The sequence below is a fragment of the Leiobunum rupestre genome, chromosome 5 (assembly GCF_980474605.1).
Source record: "Leiobunum rupestre chromosome 5, qqLeiRupe1.1.hap1, whole genome shotgun sequence".
NCBI classification, from domain to species: domain Eukaryota; kingdom Metazoa; phylum Arthropoda; class Arachnida; order Opiliones; family Sclerosomatidae; genus Leiobunum; species Leiobunum rupestre.
In genome coordinates this window covers 58,612,337-58,633,358 of record NC_143388.1, presented here as the reverse complement: position 1 = coordinate 58,633,358, position 21,022 = coordinate 58,612,337, and the positions used below count along the sequence as shown (strand labels likewise).

The 21,022-nt window shown below is 37.5% G+C and overlaps 2 protein-coding genes and 1 long non-coding RNA gene across 4 annotated transcripts in view; 1 reads left to right on the top strand and 2 right to left on the bottom strand.

The window, feature by feature from the left end:
* Positions 1 to 422: 422 nt before the first annotated feature.
* On the bottom strand, positions 423 to 1,029 carry LOC149945429 (uncharacterized). Of its 2 annotated transcripts, XR_016480995.1 has the most exons (4): positions 987 to 1,029; positions 706 to 916; positions 542 to 627; positions 423 to 481 (listed from the first exon to the last, which is right to left on the bottom strand). It is a non-coding gene; the product is annotated as an uncharacterized LOC149945429 (long non-coding RNA). The 2 variants fall into 2 exon arrangements; XR_016480996.1 differs by lacking the exon at positions 423 to 481 and having other exon boundaries at positions 555 to 581.
* A 155-nt stretch (positions 1,030 to 1,184) lies between these two features.
* The window catches only part of D12 (YEATS domain containing 2 homolog D12), a 42,813-nt gene continuing 22,975 nt past the window's right edge, over positions 1,185 to 21,022 (bottom strand). The window contains exon 12 of the mRNA XM_090175663.1: positions 1,185 to 1,270. Within this exon, the coding sequence (XP_090031789.1) occupies positions 1,267 to 1,270 (4 nt within the window). The 3' untranslated portion in view covers positions 1,185 to 1,266. The remainder of the gene's footprint in view (positions 1,271 to 21,022) is intronic.
* On the top strand, positions 14,596 to 19,984 carry LOC149945428 (tudor domain-containing protein 5-like). Its single transcript, XM_090175661.1, has 17 exons — positions 14,596 to 14,740; positions 14,807 to 15,436; positions 15,525 to 15,781; positions 16,067 to 16,342; positions 16,410 to 16,592; positions 16,660 to 16,871; positions 16,936 to 17,083; positions 17,139 to 17,270; positions 17,331 to 17,426; positions 17,489 to 17,605; positions 17,674 to 18,320; positions 18,510 to 18,627; positions 18,694 to 18,773; positions 18,838 to 18,900; positions 18,967 to 19,063; positions 19,123 to 19,306; positions 19,370 to 19,984. The coding sequence occupies exons 2-17, from the start codon at positions 14,809 to 14,811 to the stop codon at positions 19,873 to 19,875; spliced, it is 3,744 nt and encodes a 1,247-aa protein (XP_090031787.1). The 5' UTR covers positions 14,596 to 14,740; positions 14,807 to 14,808; the 3' UTR covers positions 19,876 to 19,984.

The window sequence follows — 21,022 nt, the reverse complement described above, 5'->3', positions numbered from 1 at the left end:
CTCCTTTCATTGATGTAAATCGGACTGATCTGATTTCTGGTGGCAAACTGGTAATTGAAATAATATTAGAGGTAGGTTTATTTCCAGAAGTCCATTTCGTTAATACTAACTACTTGTAAGCTTTTGTCATCAAAACGATGATGAATCTGGAAAAGTCGATAATTTTTATTTTTCGTCAATCCAATGGGGTAATTTTCCAGAACTTTCGGGTTCATGTATTCCAATGAATGTTTTCATCTTTGGGGTGAAAGGCACAATATTTTTAATTTTAAATACCCAGAAACTGAAATGATAGTAATGACACTTTTAATTAACGACATTTTTCAATACAGTATAATTATAATCATGTAACATCATTACATATGCGATATTACATATGCTATAATATAAACGTCTTACAAAAATATTCAAGAAACCATACAGGATCGAGCTCTTAACTGTGAAGTTCTAGTTTATAAATGAATTGGCATGATTTCCACGTCTATAATAATATTTTTTTTTCATTTCATTTTATATTAAATTTCTATTAAATGAAACCTACCTTTGTCAATTTTGGGGTCATTTCACTAATGCAGTCTTCGCTGGATAAAATGTTAGTATAAGTTAGTATAAGTGAAATGAAATAATCTAATATTAAAATAATAAATATAAATAATATAAATAATCTAAAATTATGGCATGCCTATTAGACTTCTTATAAAATACCTGGTTGAAAGTCCTAACACTCTCCTAACAACTCTCAAATGTAAACTTTCATTTTACATTTTACTTATGGACAGTGTGATGGGGTGACCAAGTTCTTCGGAGTGGGTTCACCTGGGATAGTTTTTCAGTGTCTGTGAGACTGTGGAAGAGGAAGATGGTGATAATTCAGCTACTGATATCCCTTACGGCCCTTCGGGTCGCTGTTGGCAAACTGGTAATTGTAATTAGATTGGAGAGAGGTTATTTCCGGTATTTAAGTACGCTTTGCTAATACTACCTACTTGTTAGCTTTTGGCTTCACAATGTTGATCAATCTTGAATAGTGGAACTGATCTCTTTGCGTTCATCAAATAAGCAATTAGAATAAGTAAATTTAAATCTGCAATAGAATAAATATAATTGATATAATAAGATTATCACTAAAATTATGGCCTCCCGATTAGACTCGGAATATTTACCTGGTAGAGAGATCTCATTAGGGCTTCTAACTGTCATCTGTTATTTGTCGCTTTCAGAGATGAACTTGGTTATTTTTACTCCGATACCTTTGGCTTTTACGGATTATCTAATTTTTAAATTATATCTTTAACCGCGATAACTGAAGATATCCTATTTTAGTGTAGTTTTATATTGACTTGGTTGAACAGAGCCAATTTTTCTTATCGTACTCACATATTTAAAAGGATAAAAAACATTTGATTAGGTAATCATAAATATTTAATATTAATTAATATTAATTGTAAACCTGACGCCCGAAGAGGGGTTTCGACCCGAAAGCTAGCGTTTTTAAAATTTTTACATAATAAAAATGTTTTAAACCATGAAGTATCCATCGTGTTTATCACTTTTTAATTGTAGCATTTAATTAGGTGTTTGAATTTTGTCAGTATAAAGACTTTCTATATCCGTGGCCACGTCAGTTACCGAAACCAGATAATCAAAACAGATAGCCGTAGGTCAGATAACAAAAGGGGGCAGGTTTCCAGATAAATCAGGTAGTTTATCGGGAATATATCTGATATGAGAAAGGTAACCAGTTTGCCTTATTCAGGTAGTCGTTAGAAGCCGTAGTTCTCATCCTACACTCTTCGGCGTTCAGCCTTCGACTACTGGTTTGATTATGCGCTTTCACCAATCGGCATTATACATTTAGTATTACCACCCTAAATGTTTTTGTACATTTTCTTTCATTTTGGTATTTTCTAAATCATAAGGCATATTTTTGTACACCGCCTTCGAGAGGCTAATTGGTTCACCGCCTTCGACAGGCTAATTGATTCACCGCCTTCGAGAGGCTAATTGATTCACCGCCTTCGAGAGGCTAATTGATTCACCACCTTCGAGAGGCTAATTGATTCACCGCCTTCGAGAGGCTAATTGATTCACCGCCTTCGAGAGGCTAATTGATTCACCGCCTTTGAGAGGCTAATTGATTCACCGCCTTCGAGAGGCTAATTGGTTCACCGCCTTCGAGAGGCTAATTGGTTCACCGCCTTCGAGAGGCTAATTAATAATAATAATCAGCTAGGCTAATACCCAAGTTCATTGATTTCTATGTTTTAGGATCATTTTCAATAATAACATTATGGAATAACACGTATTGTTTATAACTTTCTGGAAGCTCTAATATTTCGTAAGCTTCTTTGCGTGATAAGTTAGGATTCCACCTCTGTTCTTGTTCAATCAAGTTGTAATTTTAGTCGTTTCTTATCTAATAATATTTCCTTCTCAAATTTATAGCGATTAATACGGCTCGATCTTTCATCATCAGTTTGCACGTTTCTGTAATGACATATTTCATTTCCTGTTGGGTTAGGCACCAAGGGACAGAATTCTCCAGTTGTTAACCAACGGTTGAATTGTTCTTGGGCCCACATGAAATCTACATGATTAGGACGTTCTAAGAGATCTATCAATTCCTGTGGCAAATATTTCTTTCCCGGTTTTCTAAAAGCATTCCTAATGTCTGATTCTAATAATGAAATTATTTCAAAGTCCGAAAAGTCGATCTTTTCGTCTAGATTTTTATTCATTTTTTCCAAAAACACCTGAAATACTTGATTTAAATTTAACCCAATAACTTCCATTATTTGCGAAACAATTTTTTTCCTCTTCTCGCTCGTGCAGTATAGTTCTATAATTGGTTGTTTCAGACCTTGGTCTTGTTTTTCGTCGGTAATATCTAGATTAGGTTGTTTCAAACCTAGGTCTAGTTTTTCGGTGGTTTCATTTAATTTACGATTTTTGTTGATTTCTTTGACTGAATTGAAGGAAGTTTTTGCGCTCGAAATCTGACAATTATTACATTTGTAATAACTTTTTAACTTTTGGACCTTTTCCCCCTCGCAGCTAGTGTGCACCCATTGGTGGCACCAAACGCATTTTATTTGAGTTTCTCCTCCATCACATTTTTCACCATACGAGCAAATTGTGAGATTTTGTATGTCATAATTTTCCAGCCAAGCACTCGTTATGTCTTCTGTTGTAGTTTTTTGAACTTGGACGAATTTTAATTGGTCGATAAACTTAAAGAAATCAGCGACATTGCAGGGTGCCGGGAATTTACCTTTAATTCCTCCGGTTTGTGAGAATAAACAAATAGGCACCACTTTCTCCTAATGTCTTCGTCTGGAATAGATGTTCGCGCGCCCTTTAATACTCCATAAAGGTAGTATACAACATAGGGCCCGCAGTCGAACCCGTTCTCTTGTTCGGGACAGTCAGTACTAATTTGAAATTTCCATCCTTCTAAATCGTAGGGTCGTTTCGCCACATCGAATGCCAATTTCACTATGGCCAAAAGGGGTTTGAAAAACTTTGAAAGCCTTTCCGGTACTACATGTAATGCGTCTAATATTAAGATACTCTTGGAAGAAAAATGAATCAATCCCAAAAGCCAATGATAGCCTTCGAATGGTCGCAGTGGTATTAATACCGAAATGACGTCTTTGTTTAGGGCGACCTCCATTTGGAGAAATTTCGATACTTTACTAATCAATTCTTCACGACTAGGAGCATTTGGAAGAATATTGTTGTGAACAGCGCGGTATATGTTTTCAAACATAGGCAGGTCGATATGAAGAACGTGCTCTGCTCTTAAGTAATGGATAAGTGCTTTGGCGCAACCATCTATTATTGAGCAGTCGACCCATTCCCCAGGTTTTAATGTGCTGGTTACCACGAACCTGTCAAACTCATCGTTTTCGATATTTTTAACTAAATTATTATCGAAAGAAAAATAAGTCGAAGCCATGGTACCTTTCTTCAACTTACGATAAGGCTTCCACTTAAAAGTGGTTTCTCTGGTCCCTTTTACTTTACCTACAATAGTAACCTCTTCCAAATTGGTCTGCGGTTGGAAATTACTAGTTTCTTTAATTACTTTCTGCGTCAAATTTTCTTTTTCAATTAACACTTGCGTGAGTAAACTTTCTGTTTCCGTTCCAGAAACTGATTGAGTATCATCAATATTTTCTTCCTCCTCCAATATGGAAGTAGTATTTAAAAGTAAAACTTCCGGACTGCTTCGGATCGAGATTACCTTAGGTCTTTTCGTTTCGTTATTTGCGCTTGGAATTGAAGTTGGTCGTTTTCTCTTTAAAGCATTGCGGCTTCTCGAAGATGGAGCAGCAGCGAACGTAAACTTTCTATCGGATTTTTTTCCCATAAACTCTTTGGGAATTTTGGGACGCTTGGTTTGAAGCGTTTTCCCTTTTCTGCCGCTAGGTCGCTTTCCTCTACTAGACTTCATTATTTTGGTAAGTCGGAAATGCTGAACCGACGGTACCTTTTGTTCAATCAGCAATCTGACAGCGAGCAAATGGTAGCACGTGCCAGTGTTGCAAGAACAAGGTTTTTTCTTGTTTCTCACGTTTACGACGTGGTACTCTTCTTTCGCAAATGGGTTGCCTACGATGTAAACCTGCGCTTCATGTTGAAAGTAAACCATTTTATTCTTAAGGCATATATCAGCGACCGCGCGATTAGATTGCACCGTCACTTTATCTTCAATGTTTTCGGAGTGGGGATCGAAAAAGACTCTACCCTCTCTAACACCTTTGACAATGTCTTCAATTTTACCAAACTTCATCTCGTTCAACTGTAGTTCTTTGGCAACGGTTCGAAATTGGGGCTTCACCAAGTAATTTCCCACCGTCCCTCTAAAAGCTCTATTGAACTCATTCAAAAAATAGCTTTGAACTAGCGTAAAAACCATTACAATTTCCTCCGCATTCAAGGGTTTTTTGTCGGTTTCATCTTTCAGGGTTCTGTTGAAACGCTCCCCTATATTATTCGTTGGTACTATGTTCTCGAAGGCGGAAAATTCCTTCGTTGTGCAAGCTATCGCGCGGGTCTTCAAATCTTCCTTTAGATTTTTATCGAAGTAATCCCATTCATCAGAAAATTGAGAATACAATTCTTCAAATTCCTCTGGACTCTGGCAGTCAAATAATTTGTCTAGGAAAGCGCTGTATGCTTGAACCTGTGACGACCCCGCGTTTTTCTTTTGCAGCCATACCTTAAAATCTGATCTAATATGGTTCCGACAAAAGCGTAAATTTTTCTTACAGATTACGGAGGACTTAACCTTTTTCTCTATCCGTCATGACTGGAGAATTATGACCCCACTGATCGATTTTCAGACGTTTTACAACGTGATCCCTCCACAGCTGCGTATGGACTTCTTCTTTTTTGTTGGTGTGCATAAGAAAAATTCAGGGAAATGAAGGATCTCCAACAATTTCCGTATTTTTCATCATGATTACTGATATATAGCAATCGCCTAAATTGAAGCGATCTATCTGAAAAAGAAGCTTTCAGAAGGCGATTAGCTAAGGTAAATGCTTCTGTCCAAAGTTTTCTAAAACCCACCCCCTCTATTGTGTGGTGAAAACCCGAAAATAAACCGTAAAAGTAGTAAGTACACCCCGCGAGTGATTCAGAGCGGCCAAGTAGATTTCACTATTCACTTCATTTCCTGCATTTAAAGCTGCTCTATGTCTGCAAAAGGGGTTTTTCAAATCAAATCAAATAATTTTATTTTAAATTTGTTACATATTTTTGTAGTAAGAGGGCCAAGTCAACATGTGAATTATAGCCCTCGCTTTTTTGAGTAAATCAAAATGAGAAAAAAAACTCGTAAAATTAACAATTAAATGTAAAGTTAAAACAAAATTTAGTTACATAACGGAACAATATTTTATCCCCCTATTGATACTGATGAACGGTCAAAAGAAGAAGTCCGAAATATTAACTGTCTTGGAAAACCAGTATTCCAGTAAGTCGGAGCTATGAGCGGAATTTCGCTATCTAAACAGGTGGGGAGGGTGGGAGAGCGGGGGTTAACAATGGAAATTCGGAGATAAGCAGAAAATTTGTGATGGTTAAATTTAAAACAATCCCCCAAATTAAAAAATGTACTAAATATATGTCAAAAATATGAAAATGTATTTTCGTTTCATATATTTTCAAAATGTACTAAATACGTTTCTAAACGTTTACTTTGGTATCATAAATTTACAAAATGTACTAAAAACGTATTAAAAATCTCAAAATGTATTTTGGTACTTCAAAATCAAAAATGTATTAAAAACGTACAAATGTACCGCCTGGAACATCACTACTCCGAACGCTTGGCGAAAAGACGGACCAAAAAACCGGAGACGAACCTCTAATTGAATGATTAAATCGTGATTATTTTTATTAGATCTTGATCTTAAGGGATTATTATTAAAAATTAATAATTATTGGCGCTTGTACATTTATAATATGAAATCGACAAATTAAAAGACCGCTGTGTGTACAATAAAAAGTTTATTTTATTATTTTACTTATTATATACTTATTATATATTTACTTTTTATTGTACACACAGTGGTCTTTTAATTGGTGGATTTCATATGATCTTGATCTTGATTGAATAATTGAATCGTGATTATCTTGATATTGATTGAATGATTAAATCGTGATTATTTTGATTAGATCTCGAACTTGATTGAATGATTAAATCGCGATCATCTTGATTTAATTAGTTTACTTTGATTATATAACGCATCCAAACAAGTAGTGACCTACCCGTTGTAATTATAATAAAATGGTAATAACTAATTATTTCTCAATGGTATTGATCAAGTAGAAATCAATGTAGACGAAGAAAAAGAACGTGCGAACGGTTTCCGGAGTTACCAAATTCTAAGAAAACGGAGAGAAAAATTCCTCGTCCGAACAATCGCCACCTGGGAGGGTGACCTAACCCCCCTAGGTTACCCTAGCTTCTCCGTGCGAACATGGTATTACCCAGTATCTATTTTTACGTCTACTGTCCCTGCAGGGTCACTCCCCCCTCATAACCCTACATATATAAACCCATCGTATCTGCAAGCTTCACTTCACAACTGCCGAAGAACTGCAAAAATGTCGAGGTAAATATACTTGATTTTCCTTGGTCGTAAATTTCTACCATATCAACTTTGGAATTATCCTATATTTCAATGCTTTTCTTTATTTTCCTATAATTTAACTATGTTTTCTATATTTCCCTATAATTTAACTGTTCCCTATATTTTCCTAAAATTAGATTTTGTATTTCGCGCGATATTTTCGAATTTTCCTCGTACCTAGTTAATTCAATTCACTTACTTGTTTAAAAATTAGTAATTGAAAGTGTCTAACTAGTCCTTTATGCGCGAGTCTGGGATGTTTTTAAAGTATTATTAAAATAAGTTCCTTTTATATTAAAACAAATTTAAATTTCATTTCTGCAAATTTTCCTATTTGGTCCTATATTATCAAAGAAAATACTCTTATATTTTATTTTCCTATAAATCGACTGTTGAATTTCCTATATTCCTATAAATGGGGGTTTTCAGTGGTCACCCTGCATTTTATGCTTTTTCCAAGAAATATCTCAATCGCCACACTTTTTGTTTAAAGAATCATATTTACTTAAAACTATATTTTGTTATATTTTAAGAAATTTCTTAAAAGTTAGGCGCTTTAGCAAGCAGCTTGAAAATCAAAGCACGCGTAGGCATATAGATAAAATACGTAAAAGATTTTACAATAGCCATCAGTGGGTAATAATTTGTGTTTAATTCTATGTAGAATCACAGATTTCAGCGTATTCATAAATGGTATGGAAATCCAGGTAGGGGAAGCCACCGGGAATTAGTGAATTACACTATTATGTCGATTTCCGCGTGGCGAACCCTCTACCTGGAGGAGCTAAGACGAAGGCGAAACATAACGGATAATCAACTAATCGGACACGTGGATATCACTGGTAAGTTTAAAAAAATATTCTTTATTGAAATCGACCCCGAAAACAGGATAACGGTGCTAGGAACAATTTTGATTTACCTTGTTTAAATCCGTGCCGTACGTTATTGTACAATTTATTTATTTAATCTCATTCAGTCTTAAAATGCTTCCATGTTAATGTAATCCTAATAAAAGTTCAATATTATTTTCCATGTAGTCAGCCTAAGATCAAGCGGCAGTCCACGTGTCCGATTGGAGGCGCAGGTGAGGGACATAACGCCCGAAGTGCAGCTCGGCCGAGATGCCCTAAGGGATCTCCGGGTTAATTTCAATCGAAGGGGGAGTAGGATGGTCCTGGAGAGTTGGAGGTGTAGAAATTGTGGCCGTTTAGGTCACGGCCAATTCGAGTGTCGTGGGCGGAGGAGTAGACATTCCCCGTACTCCTCCGCTCAAAGTAGCGGCAATCACCTCCAATCTTCAGGAGGAACTCCCCCCGCTGCCACCAATAGCCCTCACCTGCATACTTCTCCTAGGAGAGAGATGGCAGCAGGTGTTGTCGACGACGTCGACAACACCATTGAAGACGAAGCTGAAAATGAGCTAATAAAATAAATTAATTTCCAAATAAATTTAAAATGTAAAATATAAAATGTCTAAAATGTGTAAAATTTAAAATGTGTAAAATTTAAAATGTCTAAAATTTAAAATTTAAAATGTCTAAAATCTAAAATTATAAATGTCTAAAATATAAAATTGAAATGTATAAATGTGAATAAATATTTAAATAAAAATGTAAAATGAAATTGAATAACATTCTAAATATGTAGGCCGAATAATATCCAGGGAAAGCGCGACTTAGGCGGAGCTCTGCCATATTGCGTAACGAGCTCTGCCATATTGCGTAACGAGCTCTGCCAAATCAAAATTAGGGCTAGAAATTAAATTAAAGTATGAAATCCCGTGAATAACATTATTAAATATGTAGGCCGACATTAGTTACGAAATAAGACGCCCGAATAATAGGGTTATGCAGGGAAAGCGCGACATAGGCGGAGCTCTGCCATATTGCGTAACGAGCTCTGCCAAATCAAAATCAGAGCTAGAAACGAAATTAAAGTATGAAATCCCGTGAATAACATTATTAAATATGTAGGCCGACATTAGTTACGAAATAAGACGCCCGAATAATAGGGTTATGCAGGGAAAGCGCGACATAGGCGGAGCTCTGCCATATTCGAAACCGAGCTCTGCCAAATTAAAAACAAAGCTAGAAACGAAATTAAAGTATGAAATCCCGTGAATAACATTATTAAATATGTAGGCCGACCTTAGTTACGGAATAAGACGCCCGAATAATAGGGTTATGCAGGGAAAGCGCGACATAGGCGGAGCTCTGCCATATTGCGTAACGAGCTCTGCCAAATCAAAATCAGAGCTAGAAACGAAATTAAAGTATGAAATCCCGTGAATAACATTATTAAATATGTAGGCCGACATTAGTTACGAAATAAGACGCCCGAATAATAGGGTTATGCAGGGAAAGCGCGACATAGGCGGAGCTCTGCCATATTGCGTAACGAGCTCTGTCAAATCAAAATTAGGGCTAGAAATTAAATTAAAGTATGAAATCCCGTGAATAACATTATTAAATATGTAGGCCGACATTAGTTACGAAATAAGACGCCCGAATAATAGGGTTATGCAGGGAAAGCGCGACATAGGCGGAGCTCTGCCATATTGCGTAACGAGCTCTGCCAAATCAAAATTAGGGCTAGAAATTAAATTAAAGTATGAAATCCCGTGAATAACATTATTAAATATGTAGGCCGACATTAGTTACGAAATAAGACGCCCGAATAATAGGGTTATGCAGGGAAAGCGCGACTTAGGCGGAGCTCTGCCATATTCGAAACCGAGCTCTGCCAAATTAAAAACAAAGCTAGAAACGAAATTAAAGTATGAAATCCCGTGAATAACATTATTAAATATGTAGGCCGACATTAGTTACGAAATAAGACGCCCGAATAATAGGGTTATGCAGGGAAAGCGCGACATAGGCGGAGCTCTGCCATATTGCGTAACGAGCTCTGTCAAATCAAAATTAGGGCTAGAAATTAAATTAAAGTATGAAATCCCGTGAATAACATTATTAAATATGTAGGCCGACATTAGTTACGAAATAAGACGCCCGAATAATAGGGTTATGCAGGGAAAGCGCGACATAGGCGGAGCTCTGCCATATTGCGTAACGAGCTCTGCCAAATCAAAATTAGGGCTAGAAATTAAATTAAAGTATGAAATCCCGTGAATAACATTATTAAATATGTAGGCCGACATTAGTTACGAAATAAGACGCCCGAATAATAGGGTTATGCAGGGAAAGCGCGACTTAGGCGGAGCTCTGCCATATTCGAAACCGAGCTCTGCCAAATTAAAAACAAAGCTAGAAACGAAATTAAAGTATGAAATCCCGTGAATAACATTATTAAATATGTAGGCCGACATTAGTTACGAAATAAGACGCCCGAATAATAGGGTTATGCAGGGAAAGCGCGACATAGGCGGAGCTCTGCCATATTGCGTAACGAGCTCTGTCAAATCAAAATTAGGGCTAGAAATTAAATTAAAGTATGAAATCCCGTGAATAACATTATTAAATATGTAGGCCGACATTAGTTACGAAATAAGACGCCCGAATAATAGGGTTATGCAGGGAAAGCGCGACATAGGCGGAGCTCTGCCATATTGCGTAACGAGCTCTGCCAAATCAAAATTAGGGCTAGAAATTAAATTAAAGTATGAAATCCCGTGAATAACATTATTAAATATGTAGGCCGACATTAGTTACGAAATAAGACGCCCGAATAATAGGGTTATGCAGGGAAAGCGCGACATAGGCGGAGCTCTGCCATATTCGAAACCGAGCTCTGCCAAATTAAAAACAAAGCTAGAAACGAAATTAAAGTATGAAATCCCGTGAATAACATTATTAAATATGTAGGCCGACCTTAGTTACGGAATAAGACGCCCGAATAATAGGGTTATGCAGGGAAAGCGCGACATAGGCGGAGCTCTGCCATATTGCGTAACGAGCTCTGCCAAATCAAAATCAGAGCTAGAAACGAAATTAAAGTATGAAATCCCGTGAATAACATTATTAAATATGTAGGCCGACATTAGTTACGAAATAAGACGCCCGAATAATAGGGTTATGCAGGGAAAGCGCGACATAGGCGGAGCTCTGCCATATTGCGTAACGAGCTCTGTCAAATCAAAATTAGGGCTAGAAATTAAATTAAAGTATGAAATCCCGTGAATAACATTATTAAATATGTAGGCCGACATTAGTTACGAAATAAGACGCCCGAATAATAGGGTTATGCAGGGAAAGCGCGACATAGGCGGAGCTCTGCCATATTCGAAACCGAGCTCTGCCAAATTAAAAACAAAGCTAGAAACGAAATTAAAGTATGAAATCCCGTGAATAACATTATTAAATATGTAGGCCGACCTTAGTTACGGAATAAGACGCCCGAATAATAGGGTTATGCAGGGAAAGCGCGACATAGGCGGAGCTCTGCCATATTGCGTAACGAGCTCTGCCAAATCAAAATCAGAGCTAGAAACGAAATTAAAGTATGAAATCCCGTGAATAACATTATTAAATATGTAGGCCGACATTAGTTACGAAATAAGACGCCCGAATAATAGGGTTATGCAGGGAAAGCGCGACATAGGCGGAGCTCTGCCATATTGCGTAACGAGCTCTGTCAAATCAAAATTAGGGCTAGAAATTAAATTAAAGTATGAAATCCCGTGAATAACATTATTAAATATGTAGGCCGACATTAGTTACGAAATAAGACGCCCGAATAATAGGGTTATGCAGGGAAAGCGCGACTTAGGCGGAGCTCTGCCATATTCGAAACCGAGCTCTGCCAAATTAAAAACAAAGCTAGAAACGAAATTAAAGTATGAAATCCCGTGAATAACATTATTAAATATGTAGGCCGACATTAGTTACGAAATAAGACGCCCGAATAATAGGGTTATGCAGGGAAAGCGCGACATAGGCGGAGCTCTGCCATATTGCGTAACGAGCTCTGTCAAATCAAAATTAGGGCTAGAAACGAAATTAAAGTATGAAATCCCGTGAATAACATTATTAAATATGTAGGCCGACATTAGTTACGAAATAAGACGCCCGAATAATAGGGTTATGCAGGGAAAGCGCGACTTAGGCGGAGCTCTGCCATATTCGAAACCGAGCTCTGCCAAATTAAAAACAAAGCTAGAAACGAAATTAAAGTATGAAATCCCGTGAATAACATTATTAAATATGTAGGCCGACATTAGTTACGAAATAAGACGCCCGAATAATAGGGTTATGCAGGGAAAGCGCGACATAGGCGGAGCTCTGCCATATTGCGTAACGAGCTCTGTCAAATCAAAATTAGGGCTAGAAATTAAATTAAAGTATGAAATCCCGTGAATAACATTATTAAATATGTAGGCCGACATTAGTTACGAAATAAGACGCCCGAATAATAGGGTTATGCAGGGAAAGCGCGACATAGGCGGAGCTCTGCCATATTGCGTAACGAGCTCTGCCAAATCAAAATTAGGGCTAGAAATTAAATTAAAGTATGAAATCCCGTGAATAACATTATTAAATATGTAGGCCGACATTAGTTACGAAATAAGACGCCCGAATAATAGGGTTATGCAGGGAAAGCGCGACATAGGCGGAGCTCTGCCATATTGCGTAACGAGCTCTGTCAAATCAAAATTAGGGCTAGAAACGAAATTAAAGTATGAAATCCCGTGAATAACATTATTAAATATGTAGGCCGACATTAGTTACGAAATAAGACGCCCGAATAATAGGGTTATGCAGGGAAAGCGCGACTTAGGCGGAGCTCTGCCATATTCGAAACCGAGCTCTGCCAAATTAAAAACAAAGCTAGAAACGAAATTAAAGTATGAAATCCCGTGAATAACATTATTAAATATGTAGGCCGACATTAGTTACGAAATAAGACGCCCGAATAATAGGGTTATGCAGGGAAAGCGCGACATAGGCGGAGCTCTGCCATATTGCGTAACGAGCTCTGTCAAATCAAAATTAGGGCTAGAAATTAAATTAAAGTATGAAATCCCGTGAATAACATTATTAAATATGTAGGCCGACATTAGTTACGAAATAAGACGCCCGAATAATAGGGTTATGCAGGGAAAGCGCGACATAGGCGGAGCTCTGCCATATTGCGTAACGAGCTCTGCCAAATCAAAATTAGGGCTAGAAATTAAATTAAAGTATGAAATCCCGTGAATAACATTATTAAATATGTAGGCCGACATTAGTTACGAAATAAGACGCCCGAATAATAGGGTTATGCAGGGAAAGCGCGACTTAGGCGGAGCTCTGCCATATTGCGTAACGAGCTCTGCCAAATCAAAATCAGAGCTAGAAACGAAATTAAAGTATGAAATCCCGTGAATAACATTATTAAATATGTAGGCCGACATTAGTTACGAAATAAGACGCCCGAATAATAGGGTTATGCAGGGAAAGCGCGACATAGGCGGAGCTCTGCCATATTCGAAACCGAGCTCTGCCAAATTAAAAACAAAGCTAGAAACGAAATTAAAGTATGAAATCCCGTGAATAACATTATTAAATATGTAGGCCGACATTAGTTACGAAATAAGACGCCCGAATAATAGGGTTATGCAGGGAAAGCGCGACATAGGCGGAGCTCTGCCTTATTCGAAACCGAGCTCTGCCAAATTAAAAACAAAGCTAGAAACGAAATTAAAGTATGAAATCCCGTGAATAACATTATTAAATATGTAGGCCGACCTTAGACAGGGAATAAGACGCCCGAATAATAGGGTTATGCAGGGAAAGCGCGACATAGGCGGAGCTCTGCCATATTGCGTAACGAGCTCTGCCAAATCGAAATCAGAGCTAGAAACGAAATTAAAGTATGAAATCCCGTGAATAACATTATTAAATATGTAGTCCGACATTAGTTACGAAATAAGACGACCGAATAATAGAGTTGTGCAGGGAAAGCGCGACATAGGCGGAGCTCTGCCATATTGCGTAACGAGCTCTGCCAAATCAAAATTAGGGCTATAAATTAAATTAAAGTATGAAATCCCGTGAATAACATTATTAAATATGTAGGCCGACCTTAGTTACGAAATAAGACGCCCGAATAATAGGGTTATCCAGGGAAAGCGCGACATAGGCGGAGCTCTGCCATATTGCGTAACGAGCTCTGCGAAGCTGGAAATTCCGTTAACAGTATTATTAAATATAATGGCCAACAGAAAGTATAAAATTTCGTTAATAACCCAACATAAACATTTAATTTTAATTTTGTTAACAATACGGCCTAAACATTTTTTGAGCAATTATATAACGACCAAAAACTCAGTTTTGAAACGCTCGCGCCAAACAAAGGAAGGTTAATCTTCCTTGGCTTGCTTTCTCTCGAATATCTATAGTAGCTACTACCGCAGTAGGAAGAGGAGCTCTGCCGGAACTCTGCCACCTCTGCCAACTCTGCTTTTTAGGGACTATCGTGGGCCATGGCTTTGTTTCTTTTTAATTCTCAAAAGATTCTTCGACCACGCTTTGAATTTGCTTTCAGTTACGGTTTTATTACAGAATTCTTTGCATCGAATAGAATCACTTCTTCACAATTCATCCATTCTCATTAATTTTACATTATTAGAAGTTGCTCATTTTATTGAAGATTTTCTGGTAAATAAGGTTATTTTGACGAATTTTTAACTTATCATTAATTAGTTTCTATAATTTTTGTATTAGAAATGTCTGAAGTGGCAGCCCTAAAAAAGAAGGTTTGCCAAGAAATAAAATCTCATTTGATGTTCTATATAGCTAAAGGCTTACCACCAACTGCATTAAATAAATTTTACTATGAAGATACTGGGAAGTCCATTCCTTTTAAAGAACTTGGCTTCAGCTCATTAATCGCTTTCCTACAAAGTATTCCTGAAGTTGTTCAAGTTCGTAGTGGATATCCCGAACCCCAAATATTTTTAGTTTCTGATGAAAAAACTAAACACATTGAAAAGTTGTCAGCAATTACGACTGTTAAAAATAATAGAAATCGAGCTTATCGTAATTCCAGCCACTATAGTCGACAAAATTACCCTATCGAAGCTATTAGAAGAGCAGTCAGCCAAGTTACGCAAGGATGTGTACCTATAATTTCCAGGGAAAAAATTGCGGCTTTACTCAAGGAATTTGGTACTACTGGAACTCCTATTGCAAATATACAAAGTCATTATCAAAAAAAGAATGGAATGGTGATCAACTATGGGTATTTTGGTTTCCCATCACTTGAGAAATGTCTAAGCAGCATTCCCAAGATTGTGACATTGAAGACTGACTTAAGAAATAATATTGTTTGTGTTTCCACAGAAGAAATAAAAAGTAAGATTATAAAATCCAATGTTGATTTTAAATGAGTATTTCTGATAATTGGGTAATTGAGTGATTATTAAATGCTAATTTAATTTAGAAGCACATGAAAATGATCTTAAATGCATTGCTAGAAGAACCCAGAATGAGAAGGTCTCTGCATCCACAAATGTGCAGTTTAATGATAAAATTGTCACAATACCAGAAACTACACAACATCCAACATCCCAACAGAGTTTTGGAGAATTTTCCTCTGAGGAAGAAAATTTAAGTGACAAATTGAAAAAGAGAATGCGAAGGGTTCTAAAACAGCATCCAAAAGGATTATGCATTGATACGTTCTTAGATGAATATGAAGTAAATAACCTATTAGTTTCAATTGGTGCTTGCTCGTAGCGTTGTAAGCATACGTCATACTTAGCCCCACTTAGAACCAGCTACCATGAAATTAATGTCATGTCACAGATCATGTGGCAAAAAGCCACACTATTCGGCAAAATAATCAGGTGACCGCCATGGGTGTCTAATTAATGTCAAGGCTGACCTATTCGTGTTACCATGGCAACAAACAAAAGCCATGAGCAAGCTACAAATTGTGGCACTTTTTGGTCGTGATAACTGCATAAACATTTCTTTTAACAGAGGATCAATCATGAAATATTGAATTTAGAAGATAACGGTTATTACGATATCACCGAATTGGTGGACCAAAATCCAAACATTTTTGGAATTTTTCTTTCTGATGACCCCAAAAAAAGTGAAATAATCTATGATGCCCGATCTCAAAGACCAGATTTTGTCAGTTACACCCGGAAGAAAACTAAGGACATTCCAAAGGATGTAATTGGTAATATAAAGTCTATTCTTGAAAGCTACCCTGATGGCTTATCTGTACGAGAGTTTGAAGCGAGCTACAAGGTTATAATACATTCAAAATATATTTATTAAACTTAATATTTTGTCTGACTCTTAAAGCTTCTTTTAGATTAATTGTAAAAGTGAATTACAGTGGCGGGATTTTGGTTTTAGCACTAAAGAAGACTTTTATCTGAAACTTTCGGAATATATTAGATTCGTTATAACAATATCACGTGGTGAAAAGCATTTGCAAATGGAAGACCAAAAATCAAAATTTGTTCCTCCAAGTACCATTTTATGTGATAATGAGGTATGGCTAAAAATTGCTTATTTAAGTTATTTTTTAAGATCTACTTAGCATTTTCCCTTTATTTTAGCTTATTGTAACTCCTGTTGTTGGTGTATATGTGCCAGAAGACGCAGCCACTTGCAAAGATAAATACATTCAACAAACAATTCTGAGTCACGAGGATATAGACGATTATATGGGAGTTCTAGTTTCAGATGTCCAGAGTCCAGGCTCATTTTATATACAGCTTCTTGGGGAACAATATGCTGATGCTCTGGAGCGTTTAATGGATAACCTTGAGTATTATTTAATAATGTATAATTAAATATAGAAACTTCTACTAGCATAGATTCCTCTTATTCAGGAAATTCTACCAAAGTTATCCTGTATCTCAAAATTACAAGATTCCCCACCACGAGTTTAAAGTGCATTTACCCTGCGCCGCTTTGTACGAGGAAGATTGGCATCGCGCTATTATTGTTGGCCTGGAGCTTCGAATTGATATTGTTGAAGTATAACAATTTCCCGTATTAATGTAAAGCTTTCACTTAAATTTGTTATTTAAAGGTCTTTTACGTTGATTATGGAACAAGTGGCCGAGTTTCTAAAGATTACGTCCGTTTTATTCCTAAAAAGTTTATGAAGTTACCATCTCAGGCTATAAAGTGCAAACTGGGTCTACTGCAGCCTATCAATTTGGTATGAAGTAAACATTTTTTTTTTATTTTAGAAATCTGATACTGTTAATCAATTCTATAGCAACGTGGTTGGACCATCACCTCTTGTAATCGTCTGTTAGAGTTAGCCAAGTTGAAAGATCTGCAATGCAAATTTCTGCACACACGTGGCCTTGATGTAATATTTTTACTTCCTCTTCCTCCTCGTGAGTTTAATTATATCAAATATTTTATTATCAGTATAAGAAAGGTCTGGAAATTGTTATAACTGACACGACTGGAGAGGATGACATCCAAATCAATGATTTAATGATTCTGGAAGGCCACGCCCAGAAATGTCAAGAGGATATTAATTTGGTAATTTCAAACTAAATTTGAACCTCTCAGACTAGACAAGGTTAAGTTATTGCCACCCTTTTTGGTAGATTCCCAATTTTGAAAAAGCTGACGCAGCTTCAATGATGAGTTCTGCAAGTGCTGTAGTTGAGGAATTTGAGCAAAAGCCAAAACAAAAGGTTGTAGAATCAGAGAAAGTGTCAAATAGACTCAACCAGACGTTTCCAGAATCAGTGCAAAGGCCAAGGGCAAAGTCACCCGCAAGTGGGTTTGTCAACAGTGAAACACTTAATGTGGACATATTGCAACGCATCCTTGAATTGAAGCGCAACAAGTCTCCTAAATGTACAAACATCAACAATTTTGACTTCAGCATTTTTTCGGGGGTCCCATCCACACCATGTCCAAACTTACTATCTACGCCTCAATTTCTTAATACTAGTCGCGCTTCCACGCCAATGCCTTCTAGTCCAATTCAATCGCTAAACTCAAAATGCAATGTGACACCGGATATTTTGAACTCTATTCACGGTGAACCACAGCAAAACTTAAATCAATTTAGAAGTGCTACATCTCAATTATCTCAACATGTTTCTGAAGCTACACATCTATCCTCGGAAAATATTGACATTCCCAAACCACTTGCATCAACTGTTTCAATTTTGCCTCAAGCTTCCAAAATAAATGAAACTACAGATTCAAAGGACACAAACTCTCAGAAGAGATACTCCAAACAGTAAGATATGTAAATTATCCAGTGGTGTAGACCAGGAGAGGGTTTCTGTCAAAACGCCCCCTTGGGTATAACATTACCTGTACTAAAATTTATCCCCTTATTTAATTTACATAGTTTAAGGATTTCTGGCTACGCCACTGAAATTATCTACCACCCAAAATTACGTTACAACATACTTATTCCTTTTAGAATAACATTCTTGACTGGCTATTCTGGACATATCATCAACTACGAAAAGAAGCCATACCTAACTAGTGCTGACTTGTCGACATTTATATTTGCGACTAATAATTTGATTCTCAATTTGGTAAATCAACAATTAATTTTTTCATTTAATTTTGAAAGAATTGCCCAGGAGCCCTTCCTATTTTAGTTCCGTCGAATGAAGATTAAAGTAGAGACCATCAACATAGAGGCTGAAGAATGCCCAGATTTATTTGCTGAACTGAAAAAGTAAAATATTTCTTATCTATTAATTTTGCGTATTGATGTTAAAAGAGCTGACACTACATCACAGAGTTAACGCAAGAGGATTTGAAGTTTCAGAGGTGAAACAACTCACACTATTCCCCTTGGCTAGGTAAAAGACTACGTTTATATTAAAATGAATAAACAACTAATTTCAAATTAATTTTTGTAAACTTAGTTGCATTGAAGCTCTAAGAATTTATTCGAACAAGGCGTTAGAAAATGCGATACAGCAAAGTCTCGATAATTTTGACCCCAATGATTATTTCTGGCTGGTATGATCAAACTTATAGTTGTTAAATGCGCATTGGCTCAAGTTTGTTTTTCTAAATAGGAAAATGAAGATGACTACGCCAATTTAACCCCAGAGCTTTTGCAAACAAAAATTGATCAATTAATAATCGAGCGGAAAAGTTGCCTGTCACTACTTCAAAATTCAGATCCTAGAAATGTTGAAAATCATCTTGCATACACTGATTTAATGAGTGACTTAATTTACGCAATACAGATCCAAAAAAGTATATTTCACACTCCCTAGGCATATTGAATTTATCTAATTACTTATTCAGTATATTCTGCAGTTATGATGGAAAATAACTCTCAATCTGATGTAAATAAAACTGTATCAGCTCTATTTATAGATAGTCCACCAAAATGGGCAAAAAATGTCCAAGCAGTGGCACCAATGGTATCCAATGAAATTACATTGCCAACAACAACTTCTAGTACCGTACAAATCAGTGTGGCGGCACGTAATAATTCAATTCCTATGCAAGAAACATCACTAACCACTACTAGTGTCATGCCGCAAGCAAATCCAATGGCTAGTGTCATGCCGCAAGCAAATCCAATGGCTAGTGTCAATCAAGTGCCTACCTCTAATTCGTTAATGACTGGCCCACCACTTATGATGCCTATGGTTGGTTTTCAAGGCATGACCCATAACAGTATGGGCTATCCTATGGCCATGAACTTCAACATGCCATATCAACAGTGCTTTTTGCCATCGCCCCAACAATTTCGCCCTTTTTACAACCAATTTTCTTTCTATAATCCTATGAATAATAACCACCCTAACAAAAAGTAACTTCTCAGTTCCTACTATTTTTTTACACATTTTTTTGCCATTTTCCTTTAAGTTAAAGGACAAAAATGTTCATTTTTTTGATGACAATAAATTTTTTATTTTTGCATAAGTCTGTGTTATTATTATATAAAAAAAAGGAAGTCCGCTCGTCCATTTAATTAATCAGGTGCGAGATATGTGTTACGGCCACGCCAACGGGGGGATACTTGGGGATAGGGTTGGGACACCCGTGGCGGAAGTATGACAACCACCCGTTGTGGGATTAGTGGTCGTCCTCACACGGCCATCCACAATCTCTGCCTCCCGGACGCCTGGGATTACAGGAGTGAGCCACTACTCCCGGGATTGTCGAGTTCTATTTACTGATTGAGCGGCGCTCTGTGATGATCGCTTGAAACCGAAAATATAAATCCATCGGGATTTTTTCCGTTGACTGTTACCAAAAGTGACATAAGACCTAAAAGTGTGTTGCGCCCGTTAAAATATTTACTGAGAGCTAGTCTCGCAACAGACTACATAACCTACTGGACATGCATCAGATTTATAGCCCGGTGTACCGGTAAGATTGAAACCACACCACCGGAGGTCCATCATCAAATGCCCTACGCCAGCGTCCACACGCCCGGACAGGTGACAAAACCAGCATGGGTAGCAGAACCCTACTACTGATGGTCGCACCTTCGACGCAAGCTGCTCAACCCAGCAGAAGGTGCAGCAATGGGCCGACCAACTCGCCACTTCGCACACAGCAGTGGGAATAAGAGCGGATGCTCTGGCAACGCCAGCCGACACCCTACCTAGAAAGGTAGAGAGCCAAGCCCATTGGAAAGAGCGCCTAAAGGGGAACGGCGGGCACACGGCAGACCGCATAACCCGGCACAGCTGGCACCGGATATCCCGGTGGAACCCCAAAAGGCCGGGAGATGGGCGCCGTGCTCTCATACGGAGGCCCGCAGCCCCACAGCAGGCAACGCAATCCGCCGAGACGGCCAGTTTGCCCGGCCCCTCTCCGTTAGCCTGGCCCGAAGCCCAGTTACCAGCCCACACTACATAACCTACCAGTTGGAATAGTACTAGAAAATATATATTTAGTCTATGATCTTCGATTTTCTCCCGTAGACATACGGGGTACGTTCAGCAGAGCTCA